This window comes from Hydra vulgaris, chromosome 11, assembly GCF_038396675.1.
Source record: "Hydra vulgaris chromosome 11, alternate assembly HydraT2T_AEP".
In the NCBI taxonomy this organism is placed as follows: Eukaryota; Metazoa; Cnidaria; class Hydrozoa; order Anthoathecata; family Hydridae; genus Hydra; species Hydra vulgaris.
Genome location: NC_088930.1, coordinates 53,922,501 through 53,940,059, shown reverse-complemented (window position 1 = coordinate 53,940,059; position 17,559 = coordinate 53,922,501). Strand labels below are relative to the sequence as shown.

At 26.0% G+C, this 17,559-nt stretch overlaps 1 protein-coding gene across 2 annotated transcripts in view; it reads left to right on the top strand.

The window, feature by feature from the left end:
* LOC100213132 (serine/threonine-protein kinase Nek10) overlaps positions 1–17,559 on the top strand; it is a 94,444-nt gene that overhangs the window by 67,505 nt on the left and 9,380 nt on the right. For both annotated transcript variants that reach the window (XM_065809213.1, XM_065809212.1), the window contains exons 24-34: positions 17–109; positions 310–355; positions 461–582; positions 672–774; positions 882–960; positions 1,124–1,253; positions 4,002–4,072; positions 5,242–5,284; positions 8,492–8,922; positions 9,833–9,888; positions 16,365–16,471. In XM_065809213.1, the coding sequence (XP_065665285.1) occupies positions 17–109; positions 310–355; positions 461–582; positions 672–774; positions 882–960; positions 1,124–1,253; positions 4,002–4,072; positions 5,242–5,284; positions 8,492–8,922; positions 9,833–9,888; positions 16,365–16,471 (1,281 nt within the window). The remainder of the gene's footprint in view (positions 1–16; positions 110–309; positions 356–460; positions 583–671; positions 775–881; positions 961–1,123; positions 1,254–4,001; positions 4,073–5,241; positions 5,285–8,491; positions 8,923–9,832; positions 9,889–16,364; positions 16,472–17,559) is intronic.

Sequence of the window (17,559 nt, the reverse complement as noted above, 5' to 3'; positions counted from 1 at the left end):
AATAATCTTTTTAAAGATTTCAGTTCGACATCCAGAATTTGGAAAGGGAAGAGAAAGAAGTGAAAACATTGACAGTCTTATAAATGAATGTTCATTTGTGAAAAAACAGGTATAGAACAATATTTTAAAATACCAGGTCATTATTCTTAAGTTTGAAGTACTTAAGTTGGCAGTTGTCATAGTTACTTTTTTGATACTAATTCTTTCTTTTTTTTTCTGTGTTGTTGATATGTTTATAGACATTAGATTACCAGGTTTGCAATTTAAATAATACATTGCATTATTTTTATAAAGTTTTTCTATTTTTAGTTGAATCATCCGAACATCGTAAAATACCACAAAGCATTCTTAGAAGGTTTTATAATAGTTCTCAATTTTTTTTATGTTTTAAAGAGTTGTTTGATTATGTTAAATGTTACAAGAATTTTTATTTTGTGGAAACTTCTTAATTTTTTTTTAGGAGATAAGTTATATATCATAATGGATTTAATAGACGGAGCTCCAATTGGTGAACATTTTAATTCATTGAAAGAAAAAGGTCAAAGATTTTCCGAAGAACGACTTTGGAACATTTTTGTTCAGGTTTTTTTTATATTCTTGTGATGATAAATTTGTTTAAGTGAATTTTTGTAACTCAATAATATTTTAAAAGATGGCCCTTGCTTTAAAAGATGGTCCTTGCTTTACGCTACATTCATAAAGAGAAGTTTATTGTTCATCGTGATTTGACTCCTAATAATATAATGCTTGGTGAAGATGATCAAGTTACAATAAGTAAGTAATTGTTACTTTGTTGTTCTTTTGTTATTTACTTTGTTTGCTGATTAAACTTGTTTGTTAGAACTGTTTACACTTATTTTAAATAAGACTTTTTTATTTAGCTGATTTTGGGTTAGCAAGACAAAAGAATCCTGAAGCTAGCAAATTAACTTCCATGGTGGGAACAATTGTATATTCTTGGTAAAAGAAAAAGTTTTCTACTTTATAATATTTGAAGTTATAAATAAGTTTTAGCTTCAATATTCAAATCTATTTTTAAAATTTGGGATGCTTCAAATTATGTGTTGCTTTTAAAAAAAAACATTTTTATTTAATAATGATATTGTTTTTATTTGTATTCAAGTCCTGAGATAGTGAAAGGCCTCCCATATGGTGAAAAAGCAGATATCTGGGGAATCGGATGCATACTTTATCAAATGGCCATGCTTGAACCTCCATTTTTTTCCAATAATATGTTATCAATGGCAACTAAGGTAAATTTTTCATAAGATTTGTCTTTAAGATTTACTTAATTTTTTATTTATTTAAGGTTACATAAAAAGTTTAAATTTATTGTGCTTCTGATGTGCTGAAGTACTTTAAGCAAATGTAACAACCAAAAAAATGTGTTCTTAACTAAACTAGATAAGCTGCTGCGACTGAAAGATTTTATTGTGCATTAGACGGAGAGGCTAGACCTATTGCTCTTGACATTTCTAAAGCTTTTGACAAAGCTTGACATGCTGGTCTTCTCCATAAGCTTGTTTCATATGGTGTACTTGGAAATGTTTTTGAGATTATCAAATCGTTTCTTTCTAACTGCTTTATTAAAGTCATCCCCAAAGGCCAACACTTTTCTTTATTTCCAGTAACTTCTGGGGTACCTTATGGTTCTTTTCATCCTTTGGCCTGTCTTGTTTCTTATCTACATTAATGATCTTCCTGACAACCTTACATCTAAACTAGCTCTATTATTGTTTACTACTGACCTTTCATGGAAACCATATATGCAATCAATTGCTAAATTAGCATCCGCTAAAGTTGCTTCTCTTTATTGTGCTCGCCATTTTTGTTCTCCTGATTCCATTCTCTACCATTACAAATCTCTTATTCTTCCCTGTATGGAATACTGTTGTCATATTTAGGGTAATGATTCTCTTTCTCCACTACACAAGTTCCAAAAATGTATTGTAAACATAGTTGGACCCACTCTATCATGGTAAAGTTGTATCTCTTTCTCTTTTCTAAAAATACTATCGTTGTTACTGCTCAAAAGAGTTATCATTTCTAGTTCCATCAACTAAAACTCATTCTTGCTTGACTCATTTAGTAAAGTCTCATTCTTTCACTATACCTGTCCCTACATGCTCTAAAAACTTTTATTTGTCTAGTTTTTTCCCCGCACTTCAACTCTTTAGAACTCTTTCCCATCTTCATGTTTTCCTGACTCATATAACCGTCAACTTTTCAAGTCTTTTTGAAGTCAACTGTCAATCGTTTTCTTGCTCTATAACTCTATTCTATTTTTTCTAGTAATGCCCAACTTAATAGTGGTTGCATGCAGCCATGTTTGGAGTAAATCAAAATAAATAAAAAATTAAAAAATAAAAAGAAATGACAACAGATTTTTTTTAAATCAAGGTTTATCTTTTTCTGGATATTTCCGGAATTCCGGATATTTTTCTTAACTTATAGTTTTTCCGGATATCCGGAATATTTTCCATACATATAAGTTTAGGTATTTTTGTAAAATATTTGTTTTTTAAGCTTTTTCACTGATTACTTATAGAAAAATTAAGGAAGGTTTGGATAAAAAAATTAAAACTATTCAGCTAAAAGCAAATTTAAGAGGAAAATATGTTCCAGATATTTTACCCAAACAATTTTCCGGATTTTTAAAATATGACCTGGGTGATCTATGTTAAATGCACCTTATAATAATTGATACATAGAATTTGTTTACCAATTACACCAATATTATGCACAGTTTTGTATTCATTATATGTGCAATTACAACATATACAAACTTTCTTTGATTCTAAAATAAGAATGATATAATGTAGCACAATCTGATTCATGAAAGTTTCTCTTTAAAAGTAAGAATGACATAATATGGAACAATTGGATACATATCAGTTTTGTGTGATGACTAATCTGTGACAAAATAATGTAGATCTGATGATGTGGGTCTGATGATGCAGCAGTGCTACAATAAGAGCATTGAGAAGTCATTAAAAAAAAGTCATTTGGAACATTTTTTAGCAAATTTTCTTGTTGCTATAGAATGCTCTTGTAGCTACAAGATGCTCTTACAAAATATATATATATATATATATATATATATATATATATATATATATATATATATATATATATATGTTTATATTTTGTTTTTATATTACCTAAATGTTTTTATACTGTATGCATGTTTGTATACTTATATGTAATACTGTTTGTATACTTATATGTATATGTTTGTATACTTGTATGTAATATTGTTTGTATACTTATATGTAATGTTTTTATATTATCTTTGAGATGTTTTTATATTATCTATGTGATTTTTTTATAATATATATGTAAAGTTTTTAAACTATCTATATAATGTTTTCATCATTGCAAAATGCTCTCACTGGTACAAAATGAAATTGTTTTTAAAACTTCAAAATAGTATAACTTTTAAAACTTCAAAATAGTATAACTATAAATAGTAATTTTTTTTTTTTTATTTAAGTTTTTAATGATAAAGATAAAAAAAAAAGTGTTAATGTTGGTAGTTTTTATTTTTTAATTTTTATGCAAAAAATAATAATAAGCTTTAGGAACTAAAGTTTGACTAACCTTGTTATTTTATAACCTTAAAAAATTTATGTAATTACTATTATTTTCTAATAAATATATTTTTTAATGTATTCTATTATTCAGTTGTTCAAATCCACTTTTTTCCACTTTTCGTTTACTGTTCTGAGTTTAGCTTTGAAAGATAGTGTCCAAAAAAATTAAGAAATAATACAAGTTTACCCTACTTGACTGTAGTGGCATAGTCTTGGGGAGGTGAACTTGATAATACTAAATTAACACTCAATTTAAACATAGATATGTATGAAATATCTATAATATAAATATAGGTGTAAGTGGCATAGGCACTATTATTTAAAATCAATTTTTTTTTTTTTTTTTTTATTAGGTAAATATACATTCAGGTTCAATGAATTTTTAATAAAATTTTTGTTTATTTTTAGATTGTTGATGGTTTATATGAACCTCTTAAAGATGGTATTTATTCCCCTTTGGTGACTCTTGTAATACAACGGTATATTGCTACAATTGAGCACATTTCATGATAAATTGTTGCATTTGTAATTATTTTTATAAAAATTTGTCTTTTATTTGATTTTGGAAACCAAACATTGGGTTTTTGAATATATATATATATATATATATATATATATATATATATATATATATATATATGAATATGTTTATAACAATAAAAACACATATACATTGTCAATCTGACTTTATACTAAAATAGAGAGCTGATGGGGCTTCAGCACAAATTGACTGATATAGAGAGATCATTCGAAGGAGTTGCTACTACATAATCTGAGGGTTTATATATAAGTATATATAAATGTATATGTGTGTGTATGTGTATATATATATATATATATATATATATACATATATATATATATATATATATATATATATATATATATATATATATATATATATATATATATATATATATGTATGTGTGTATATATATATATATATATATATATATATATATATATATATATATATATATATATATATATATATATATAACCCTGGAAATTAGGAAAATTGAGGTCAGCAATAATTTGCCAACCTCAATATTTTAGAGGTCGGGATCAGGTCGGCAAAAAAATTCAGTACAAAGGTCTTACCATAAAACATAGAAAAGAGGTCGGCAATTTTTTGCCAACATCAAACACTTATTTTGGCATTGCTGAATGTCGAGCTTAATTCTGAGGGTTGTTTATGTGTATATATATATATATATATATATATATATATATATATATATATATATATATATATATATATATATATATATATATATATATATATATGTATATATATATATATATATATATCCACATATGTATATATATATACACATACTTATACATATATATATATATATATATATACACACACACATTTATATTCAAAACAATTGCTGCCTTAACTTAGTTGATGTAACAGTGCTCCTTTGCATGTTCTACCTAGATAGTCAGTTGATGTATGTACTATTGAATTAGCAGCTACCAATTTAACACACACATATAATTTATATATTTAAATGTTAATAATTGTTCAATTAGGATGTCATACTGAATTAAGGATAGCTAGGGATTTCTAGAACTTCTCAACTATCCTTTGATGCCAACATAAATCAACGGTATAAGTTAATTTGATTTTAAATTTTAGGTGCCTAACAGTCTCTGCAGAAGAAAGACCTGATATTATACAAGTAATAATAATTGTTGGATTTCAATTTAATTTTTTTTCCCAAGTTTTTTTACTAATATTGCATTATATAATTTGTAATTTAATAAACTGTAATAAGTTGTAATTTGAATAAATGGAAAGAAAAATTTCCAATTCTAATTAAAATAAAAAAAAACTCCACTTAAAATATCAATAATCAAGTTAATTAGTTGAAAAGGATTTGATTTTAAAGATTTCCGAGATTAAGCAAAAAATGCCTTAAAAAGTGTTATACTCTGAAGTTTTCGTTTTAAATTATGATAATATTTGCCAGATTTAAAAAAATGGTATTTATGTTGCTAAATATTTTTAATTTGCATAATTAATAGTTTTTATAATATTTAAACTTATAGTTGATCATTAGTTTGGCTAACTGTTTGAAGATTTTAAAGCAAAATTTTTATGCTTAATACTTTTACTTAAAAATATCAAAATATGCATTAGTTTCACAATTTAAAACATTCTGATTAGGGTTATATTTTTAAGTAAAACATTCAATCAATTAAAAAATATCATCATAAAAAATGGAATAATGTCCTTTTGAAATATATGTTTTATGCATCTTTCTGCATAGTAATTTGGTTAAAATTACTATGCAGAAATTAATTATTATTTGGTTAAAATTACTTATTAAAATGCAACTGTGTCAATTTTCATACTCATAAACAGGATGTTTCCGATACTAGTTTTACCGCTCGCTCTATACTTGGAGTGAGATGGTAAGTCAGGAAATTCTGGTTTAAAATTATTGTCTATTATATGTCAGATTAATTGAAAAATATTGTGTTTCATGGGGCTCCATAACTTCTGCAATACTGAGGTAAATCAACTTATACCAGTCCTAAATTTTCCTAAAATTTATTTCTAAACTTTCTTTGTTTATTCGATAAATATAAACTGAAGCTATATAAACTATAATTTTTTTAAAAAAACAACATTTTAACTAGAAAAACATACCATTGCCTAAGAGTCAGTATTATTTGCCATTCAAAATTTTGTATCTTGTCATTATCTTTTACCATGGTCTCTATGAACTGATTTTCAGGTCTTAAACAAGGTGCATTGTTTTTAATATTTTGCTTTACAATAAGTTTAACATCATTAAAGGGAGACTATTTATTCGAGCAATAGTAGAAAAAATAATGCGTGGAGAGTTGTGGAATTTTGATGGTTCTTTTATTTCGAACCATGCTGGAGCGTCAACTTGAACAATAAAGTAGACAAGTTTTTTTAAAGACACAGACGGTTTGTTTTCTTGAGTATATAAACAGAGAAGGCGAATAGCTAAAGTTAGTTACCTTGCATGGTTGAGCGAGCCAATTTTATAAACAGTTTATTTTTCAGAAACTTTACCAGAGCCTATACCTTTACAATATTCAAATAATAGTCTTTGATCGCAACTAAGATCTATTGGCATTTCTTCTGGAATATAGCCATCTACTAATGGGTTTTTGATACGATAAAAAAAAGACTGGATTTGTATCTTGAATATTTTCAGCACATTTTTTACCAAGTAGTCTGCTAAAGCTTCTTGGCCCAGTTGTGTTGCCATCAAGTTTTCAAAAAAGAGCTCTTAATGGAAGTTTGTTTTGATGTTTTGATGTACCCAATAAGGTTTAGTTTTCTCTTTAATAACTTTTCTAGTTTTGTCACCTAATCATTTATTACCACTTATTTTTCCAGTATTGGTTGTGTTATTAAGAAGAACAGTCTGTATACTTTGCACACTGTTATATTCTTGTAAAACACTAAACGTTTCAAAAGCAATAAGTAAGCCTATAGCACCAGTAATAGGAATTGTCCTATGTGTCAAATAACCTCCAGTAGAATTTTCACCTTTATAAGTAAATGTTAGATGATGTTCAGGTTCAATGCTTTTTTTGAGCATTTTTCCTTGTAGTGAGTTTATTTTTTGTGGTAACTTTATTCCTTGTGGTGAGTTTATTCCTTGTGCTAAGTTTATTCCTTGTGGTGAGTTTATTCCTTGTGGTGAGTTTATTCCTTGTGCTAAGTTTATTCCTTGTGGTGAGTTTATTCCTTGTGCTAAGTTTATTCCTTGTGGTGACTTTATTCCTTGTGGTGAGTTTATTCCTTGTGGTGAGTTTATTCCTTTTGGTGAGTTTATTATTTTATTAGTATTAGTTATCTGATTAACTTTGTCATCAATTCCAAGACAATTTAACTGATTTTTTTTGCTCTGAGTCCACGTTTTCACTAACAACTTTTTCTTTTGATTTGGCCTTATCCAACTTACACTTGTCAATTAAGATGTGATTGATATCAGCATCATTTTTCAAGAGATGTTTAATGTCATAAAGTAAAGCATTTGCTGCACTTATGTTGGGCAAACACTCGCTTCTTACTAGTTTCATAGCAAACCTTATTGGTTGCTATTCACTTTCATCCTAAAAAAAGTAACCTTGTCTTTCAGCATTTTTGTAAACCAGTAATATATACACAATGTATTAAAGTATATATTTTATTTCAATGGATAACTTTTTTTTTAAGTTTTATGTCTTTTAATATAATCTATTTTAATCTACTTCTGAAATAACTAAATAAGATTCATTCAAAGATAACTACGTAAAAATACTATTCGTTAAAGCGATGATCATCAATAAAAAAGCTTTTCTTACAATTTCTTGAAATAAAAGAAAATTTTAGAAATATAATTTTTAAATTCAAAACATTTAACTTTAAAACAAACTTAATTTTAAGTATTTAAATTTTAAACAATTTAGCAAAGTTGCATTGGCTTTTTAGAACAATAGCGTCTAATTTGAGTTATTGTTTTTCAACAAAAAATTTATTGGTTGCTGTAAAAACTTAAAATGAGGTATTTTTCAATGAGCTTAAAACAAAATATTAAAAATATTAAAATTAAAAATTTCTTTGCAAATGAACAAAATAAGTCCTAAACTGAGATTTCAACTGTAAGTCTGCTAGCCATTTTTAGCATAGAATACTTGAGATTTGGTTAAACTTTTTTTCTATCCTAGTCAACAGTAACTGCAACATTACGCAGTTCAAAATTAAATAAAATAGCTAAAATTGACCTACTCTAATGAATGTGTATGTATATATATATATATATATATATATATATATATATATATATATATATATATATATATATATGCATATATATATATAAATATATTTATATTTTATTGTATAATTATGTTTTAAGGTTGCCGCCATGATACCAGATATTTTAATGCAGCGTATTGAAAAATTACGAAATCAAAATATTAATATTCATAAAAAATTTGAAAAAGAACGGAAGCGAGTCCAAAAGCAAACCGATCATTTACAAAATCATAGACAAACATATTATGAGAGTTTTTCAGATAAAAGTTTAGATAATCCTTCGTCATTTCATGATGAAAATCCCTCCTCATTTCGTGATGCTCAACCATTAAAAACAAGACCATTACAAATAAAAAGAATCCAAAAAGCTGAGCAAAGGTCTTCTGAGTCTTGGGAGAGCATGGATGAAGATTCTTTAAAAGAAAATGATTCTCTTTTGGAAAGACAAAGGAAGTGGCATATATCTTCAAATCTCTCTCATGTTTCTAACACTACTGTTGTATTAGATCATATGAAGAGAACAAATAGTTGGTGAGTATTTTTTCAAATTAAAAATTAAATCACTTTCAGATTTTCAGATTCACGATAATTAAGTGTACTATGATGAGCGTAGGATCTTTCAGGTCAGTTTGGATAAGGAAGTTGAGTTCAGTTTGGAAGAAGTTTAGTTCAGTTTGGATGAAGGAGTTTAGTTCAGTTTGGATGAGGTAGATTAGTTCAGTTTGGGTGAAATAGATTAGTTCAGTTTGGATGAAAAAGCTTAGTTCATATGAGGCTATCCAACATTTAATTTAAGTTTTTTTACGCTGTTACTGCAATATGTATTATCATTTTTTTGGATGCATAAAACTCATATATTTGAGTTTTGAATGAATGTAGTTCAGATTCAGAATGTGATTCAGTATGTCATGTTTTTATGTGCACCTTACATGGTTTATCTATGTTTTGTAGAAAAATATATATTTTATAATGTTATGTTATACTTCTGTGAATTAGCATTAGTAGCTATCATAATTTTTTTTATTCTGTTTAATTTATGTTTTTTTAATATTTTTTATACATATTTTTTATACATACATAGTTATATATACTATACATACATAGTTATATATACTATACATACATAGTTATATATACTATACATACATAGTTATATATACTATACATACATAGTTATATATACTATACATACATAGTTATATATACTATACATACATAGTTATATATACTATACATACATAGTTATATATACTATAGTTTTACTTTCCCAACTTTTATATATATTATAGTTTTAATCTTTTAGTTTTCTAATCTTATTAATTTGTAATTAATTCTAGTCTAATCTAATTAATTAGTAATTAATTAATTTTATACTAATCCAATTAGTTTTTTTCAACTCATATGTTATATATATTATTGTTTTCAGCTCTTTTTTTTCCAGCTCTTATTTGGATAGCATGAAGTTACTTGAAAAAATTCCCCAAAAATTTCGTCCAAGTATTATATTTTACTTTTTTTTGTTTTAATCATTATTTAATTTATTAAATATTTGTGAATATTATATATATATATATATATATATATATATATATATATATATATATATATATATATATATATATATATATATAATATGTATCATATAATATGTATCATATAATATGTATCATATCTATCTATATATATATATATATATATATATATATATATATATATATATATATATATATATATATATATATATATATATATATATAGGTATGATATATTTTAAAAATAGTATATAAGTAGTATATGCAAAGAGTATGACATCTATATATATATATATATATATATATATATATATATATATATATATATATATATATATATATATATATATATTTATATATATATATATATATATATATATATATATATATATATATATATATATATATATATATATATATACAGTGGTGTGAAAAATATTAAGACCACCAAGAAAAAAAGCTTTTTTTTTAGTTTATACCACTTTTTAGATTCTAAAAAAGTTGCAGCACTACTTTATTTTATTATAAACGTGCTGTGGGTGTGGCTGAGTATTGAAATTATTAATTTTAATTTTAATTTATTAACTTTTATTGTAGAGTTATGTGTTTTAGTAAACATTTGGTATATTTTGCCTTGTGAAATGTAAGTTGCAGACAAGTGAATATGTATGGTTCAAACGAACTATAAGTGATTTTTGTTAGATTATTGCTGTTGTTAGTGATACAGTTTAATATTTTTCTGATTTTAAATATGTGATTTTGATTATTTAAGCATTTTTTTTTGTCAGATTATATTATATTTTCAAAATATGGGTAAAGTTGCTGACCCTAGTCCCAGAAAGCGAGGCAAAGTTGAAGCATTATTAAAGTTGGAAACATTTTCACAACGGGAAATTGCCAAGAGATGTGGACTAAGTAAAACAGCAGTTTTTACCATCAAGAAACGATTGGACTTTGGTTTTACATCCTCTCCAAGACGTTCCACTTCAGGACGAAAACCAGTCATGACGCCACGTGCAAGAAGGGTTCTGCTTGCAAACGTTCGAAAAAACAGAAGAATGACCAGCAAGCAGCTCCAGGGTGTGCTGCAGGAGCACCAGATCAATGTCTCAACAAGTTGTGTTCGGAGATGGCTGATACAAGATGGATTTGTAGCACGTCGACCGCGCAAAAAACCGCTCTTGACCAATGCTCAACAAATGCGACGGCTGCAATGGGCCATGGATCACAAAGATTGGACCACAGAACAATGGAGAAAGGTATTTTACCCTTTACCATTTTTTATATAAGAGCTTACAATCATGTACTTTAAGTTGAAGCAAAATGTAACATATTTTTTCATATAATAATGATGTTTAATATCATTACCCACTAGTGCAATTGTTTTATGTATCGAACATTGTAGCAATGGCTATGTTTATTGCATGAATTCAAAATGAATTGAACATGTAACCAGTGATTACAGGATGTTAATCTAATGTAAGCTCAAGGCTTTTACAGTGTGTTTGTATTTTTAGGTTTGCTTTAGTGACGAGTCTATGTTCGAGATACTCGATGATAAATGTCAGTACGTGCGCCGTCGTTCTGGGGAAGAATTTCATCCGCAATGTCTGGTAAAGACCGTCAAGCATCCTACCTCAGTAATGATATGGTCAATGATAAGTTCCCATGGTGTAGGAGCCCTTAGAATTGTTGAAGGCAGAATGAATCAACATCAATACATCAACATATTAGAGAAAAGCCTTCTACCTCAACTTCCAATTCATTTTCCTGATGGTGATTTCATCTTCCAACAAGACGGTGCACCGTGTCATCGGGCACTCTCTGTTACAAACTTTTTGAATCGTAATAATGTTCCTATCCTACCATGGACTGGTAATTCACCTGATATGAACCCGATAGAAAACTTGTGGATGATAGTCAAAAAGAGAATTGCCGACAGAAAACCAACAACAAAAGTCGCATTGATTGAGGCGCTCATAGAGGTTTGGACACATGATCCAGAAATACAAGACATGTGTCCAAGACTGATTGATGGAATGCCTAAGAGGGTTGAAAAACTTATTGCAGCTAGAGGAGCATCCACAAAATACTGAACTATGCCCATTTTATGACATTGTGTGCGTGTCTTTAAAGGAAATATTCAAAAAATTTACTTTTTCAACAATGGTCTTAATAATTTTCACACCACTGTATATATATATATATATATATATATATATATATATATATATATATATATATATATATATATATATATATATATATATATATATATATATATATAGATGTGATATGTTTTAAAAATAGTATATAAGTAGTATATGTAAAGAGACTCTTTGCATATACTACTTGTATACTATTTTTAAAATATATCACACACACACACACATATATATATATATATATATATATATATATATATGTGTGTGTGTGTGTGTATATATATATATATATATATATATATATATATATATATATATATATATATATATGCTTGAATAAATATTTGCTTTTTATCATTTTTCAAACAAATAGAATTAGATTAAAGTATATGTTAACCAGCTAGTTAGCCTTTAGGGACTTTTAGTATAAGTTTTCTTTAGGAATAAATTAAATAATTATTTTATTTTAAAATCAATTCATTATCAAAAAACTCAATAAAGTTATTTAATTTAAGGTAGCAAAATTTGGCACAACTAATATATGTAAAATATTCCTAAAATACACTGAAAGCTCTTGTATTAAGAAAATACCTAATATGATCACCGCAGTGAGGGTTTGTCACTTACACATCAAATAATTGTTGTTGTTTTGGCATTTGTTTCATATGTTAGGTTGAAAAGTGACTGGACCAAAATTGTATAGTGTTCCAATCGGCTCACAGCTAAGTAAATGTGAGAAATTACCTGTACCAGATTTTATAATGAAAAAGTAAGAATTTTACAAATGGAGCAGAATAGCAGAGTTTAAAATGACAAAATTCCTGGCCTTTAATTTATTGCAAGTAAATTGTTGCAAGTAATTTGCTGCAAGTAAGAGACCCAGTAATTGAGATTAACACATTTTTTCCAATCTTGAAAACTTGCTTTGAACTTGCTTTAGATTATATTAGAAAAACAGGCTTTGGATTATGTTAGAAAAACTTGCTTTAGATTATGTTAGAAAAACAGGCTTTGGATTATGTTAGAAAAACTTGCTTTAGATTATGTTAGAAAAACAGGCTTTAGATAATGTTAGAAAAACAGGCTTTGGATTATGTTAGAAAAACAGGCTTTGGATTATGTTAGAAAAACTTGCTTTAGATTATGTTAGAAAAACAGGCTTTAGATAATGTTAGAAAAACAGGCTTTGGATTATGTTAGAAAAACTTGCTTTAGATTATGTTAGAAAAACTTGCATTAGATTATGTTAGAAAAACTTGCTTTAGATTATGTTAGAAAAACTTGCTTTAGATTATGTTAGAAAAACAGTCTTCAGATTATGTTAGAAAAACAGGCTTTGGATTATGTTAGAAAAACTTGCTTTAGATTATGTTAGAAAAACAGTCTTTAGATTATGTTAGAAAAACAGGCTTTAGATTATGTTAGAAAAACTTGCATTAGATTATGTTAGAAAAACTTGCTTTAGATTATGTTAGAAAAACTTGCTTTAGATTATGTTAGAAAAACAGTCTTCAGATTATGTTAGAAAAACAGGCTTTGGATTATGTTAGAAAAACTTGCTTTAGATTATGTTAGAAAAACAGTCTTTAGATTATGTTAGAAAAACAGGCTTTAGATTATGTTAGAAAAACTTGCTTTATATTATGTTAGAAAAACTTGCTTTAGATTATGTTTAGAAAAACAGTCTTTAGATTATGTTAGAAAAATAGGCTTTGGATTATGTTAGAAAAACTTGCTTTAGATTATGTTAGAAAAACTTGCTTTAGATTATGTTAGAAAAACAGGCTTTGGATTATGTTAGAAAAACTTGCTTTAGATTATGTTAGAAAAACTTGCTTTAGATTATGTTAGAAAAACTTGCTTTAGATTATGTTAGAAAAACTTGCTTTAGATTATGTAAGAAAAACAGGCTTTGGATTATGTTAGAAAAACTTGCTTTAGATTATGTTAGAAAAACTTGTATTAGATTATGTTAGAAAAACTTGCTTTAGATTATGTTAGAAAAACAGGCTTTGGATTATGTTAGAAAAACAGGCTTTGGATTATGTTAGAAAAACAGGCTTTGGATTATGTTAGAAAAACTTTCAGAAAATTTTGTTTTAAAAGAGTTATAATAGTAAGAAGCGTTTCTCAAAAAACATTAATCACTTTCATTTGCTACTGAATACACACAGAGTAGTCAATTAACTTGTTACTGACTAAATGAGATGTTAACACTAAAAAGCTTGTAACTGAACTTCTAAAAAAATTGCTGGCTTCAATTTTCAGAGAGAGAATTAAAAGAATTAGTTTTTCAAGTAAATCATTTTTATACTACCAATAGATATTAGCAAAGTACTACTTTAAAAACTGCAATTTTAAAATGGTTTTATTATAAAAATATGGTATTCATAAAAAAAAAATCGACTAATAGCCCAAATTTTAATGGGCCAGCATTGAGAGCAGTTTGGTAGGTTTTTTTGGTACAAAATTAGCTATTCTCAATTTATACAACTCCAAAGTTTACTTAGCCTCGCGGCTCGAAGCCAGAAGTCAGTAGTGGCTTGAAGCCAGAAGTCGAAGCCAAAATAAACGAGGACTAGTGCAATCAAATGAGTGGCAATAGTTGCTTTTGAAGAAATATATGAATATAAATTTCTGACTTTTTTAAATATTTGTCACTAGAACTCATTGTCCATCAAGATGCAACCATTTAGTTAGTCAGAATGATTTGGGTATTTATATATATATATATATATATATATATATATATATATATATATATATATATATATATATATATATATATATATATATATATATATATATATATATATACTCATATATATATACTCATATATATATATATATATATATATATATATATATATATATATATATATATATATATATATATATATATAAACACACACACACTCACACACATACAAAATTTTCCATCCAAAATTGTTGTAATAGTTACACTTTTCAATATAAGATATCAAAAAGTTATATATATATATATATATACCAATGTATCTTGTTATATATATATATATATATAACAAGATATCAAAGAGTATATATAAATATTATATATATATATATATATATATATATATATATATATATATATATATATATATATATATACTCATATATATACTCATATATATACTCATATATATACTCATATATATATATATATATATATATATACTCATATATATACTCATATATATATATATATATATATATATATATATATATATATATATATATATATATATATATATATATATATATATATATATATAAACACACACACACACATACAAAATTTTCCATCCAAAATTGTTGTAATAGTTACACTTTTCAATATAAGATATCAAAAAGTTTTACAATTGGAAGAACTGAAAACAGAATCTACCTGAGTTAAATGTCTCTCTTCCTATTTATTAAGTGTACTTAAAAATTAATAAAAAGTCCAATTAGATTAGTTTGTAGTTTACTTGCCTATTTAAACTTTAGCAACAATAACCGCTTTACATATTCTTGGCATTCTACTTTTTTTGCACACCTTATTTGCATAGTTTGGCATTAGATTTTGACATTACTTTTATTTCATTCCATTAAACTTCGATAAAAGAGAGATCTGGTGATTGAAGAGTCCAAATCATTCATTTAATATTTGATCATTATCAAACTCGGTCAAATAACTTATACAATGTTTTGTAAAGTATGTTTTGGATTTAAGCTTTGGGTCTTTCTTCTAATAAACTGAATGACTTCCAATTAGCCTAACTTTCCAAAGATACAGCATGACTTTTTGAAAATGGCCTAGTAAACTACTTAAAGACTTTTCTCTGGACAAACAATCTTCTTTTGAAATCAAAGATTTAAAGATAGACTCATCGTTTCCATTTATTTATGGTCCATTTTTTATGTAGTTTTGTCCATTTTGACATTTTTATTATTTTTATGACTTATTTTTATGATTTTATATATATATATATATATGTGTGTGTGTGTGTGTGTGTGTGTGTGTGTGTGTGTGTGTGTGTGTGTGTGTGTGTGTGTGTGTGTGTGTGTGTGTGTGTGTGTAAATGTTGTAAAAAAAACTTAAATGAATCTGTTTTTTGTTGTTGTTGTTGTTTTTGTTGTTATTTTTTCAAACTTTATAGATGTTATATTATATGTATTCACATTATATAGATACTCATTTTATAGGTATTTTATTTTTATTTATTTTGCAACATTTTTTTTTTCACAACTATATACCATATTTTGCTTATAGCCTCTGCTCAAACTACATTAAGTATATCTCCACGCAAGGTTCGGGAGATTAACGATCCTATTCTCCTGATTCTTTCTCAGCTTCATAAAGTCGTTTTTATATCTCAGGTATTTTTTTGTTTTAGTTTTTTTTTTGTTTAGTTTATTGCTTTTTAATTAATTATTCTTAATTAAATGTAAATTTATGCCTAAAATATTTAAATTTGTGTTTCTAATTCTGAAACTGAGAAAACTTAGTTAAGCTTAAAAGAAAATTAAAAAAGTTTTAACAAGTAATAATAGTCGCTTTTTAAATGAATAACAGTATTTATCATTGCTTATAATAATGTAAAGGTTGAAAAAAAAAGAAAGAACCTTTGTTTGCAGTAAATAGTTATGGTAACATGAGAATCAGACACTTTAGTAAAATTTGTTGTTTTCATGACATTTAAGATTATTTTTACAAATGTTTTAAACAATGAAAAAAAAGGTTTGATAAGCAAATAAAATTTAAAAGTAAGGGAAAATGGTTCTCAATGGAAAATTAGTTCTTAAAGGTCTTTTATAATCTAAAATGTAATAAGACAAAAAATAAGTTATTTACTTTTTATGTAAAACTCCTACAAATTGCTAAAAATTCCTTAAAACTTTTTTTTTTGCTAAAAAGTATTTCGCACAATTCTCCCATTAAGTATACATTATTGAACAGCTTGTTTCTGTTCAATTACATCAAAAGTGTGTGTGATGGTAAAACATGAATGTGTGATGGTGAAATAGATGACACATGAGACCATTTGGATGAGTAGTTTGTATTGCGCATCTTTGTTGCAGTTTAAAAATATAATTGTTCATAGTTTCTATATGTAATTTTACTTTTTTCTTTTGAGTCACTAATTTTGAGTTTTTAAAGTTTTTTGAATTGAGAAAATTTGAAATGATATAAACTTTACATATTAAATGCGCAAAGAAAAATTAAGTGGTTGATAACTTAAAAGATTTTTTTGTATAACAAAAAAAAACAAATTATTATAAAAACTGTCTACACTATGTTTTTTGCAATACATTAAGTATCCTGCAAAGTGTCGCATTAAGTATCCTGCAAACTGTCGCATTAAGTATCCTGCAAACTGGTAATTTCCCTGTACGATAGTAAAAAATCTTTTTTAAGGATTTTTTTTATTTTTATTTAACATTTAAATGTGTTCCATAACCTAGCA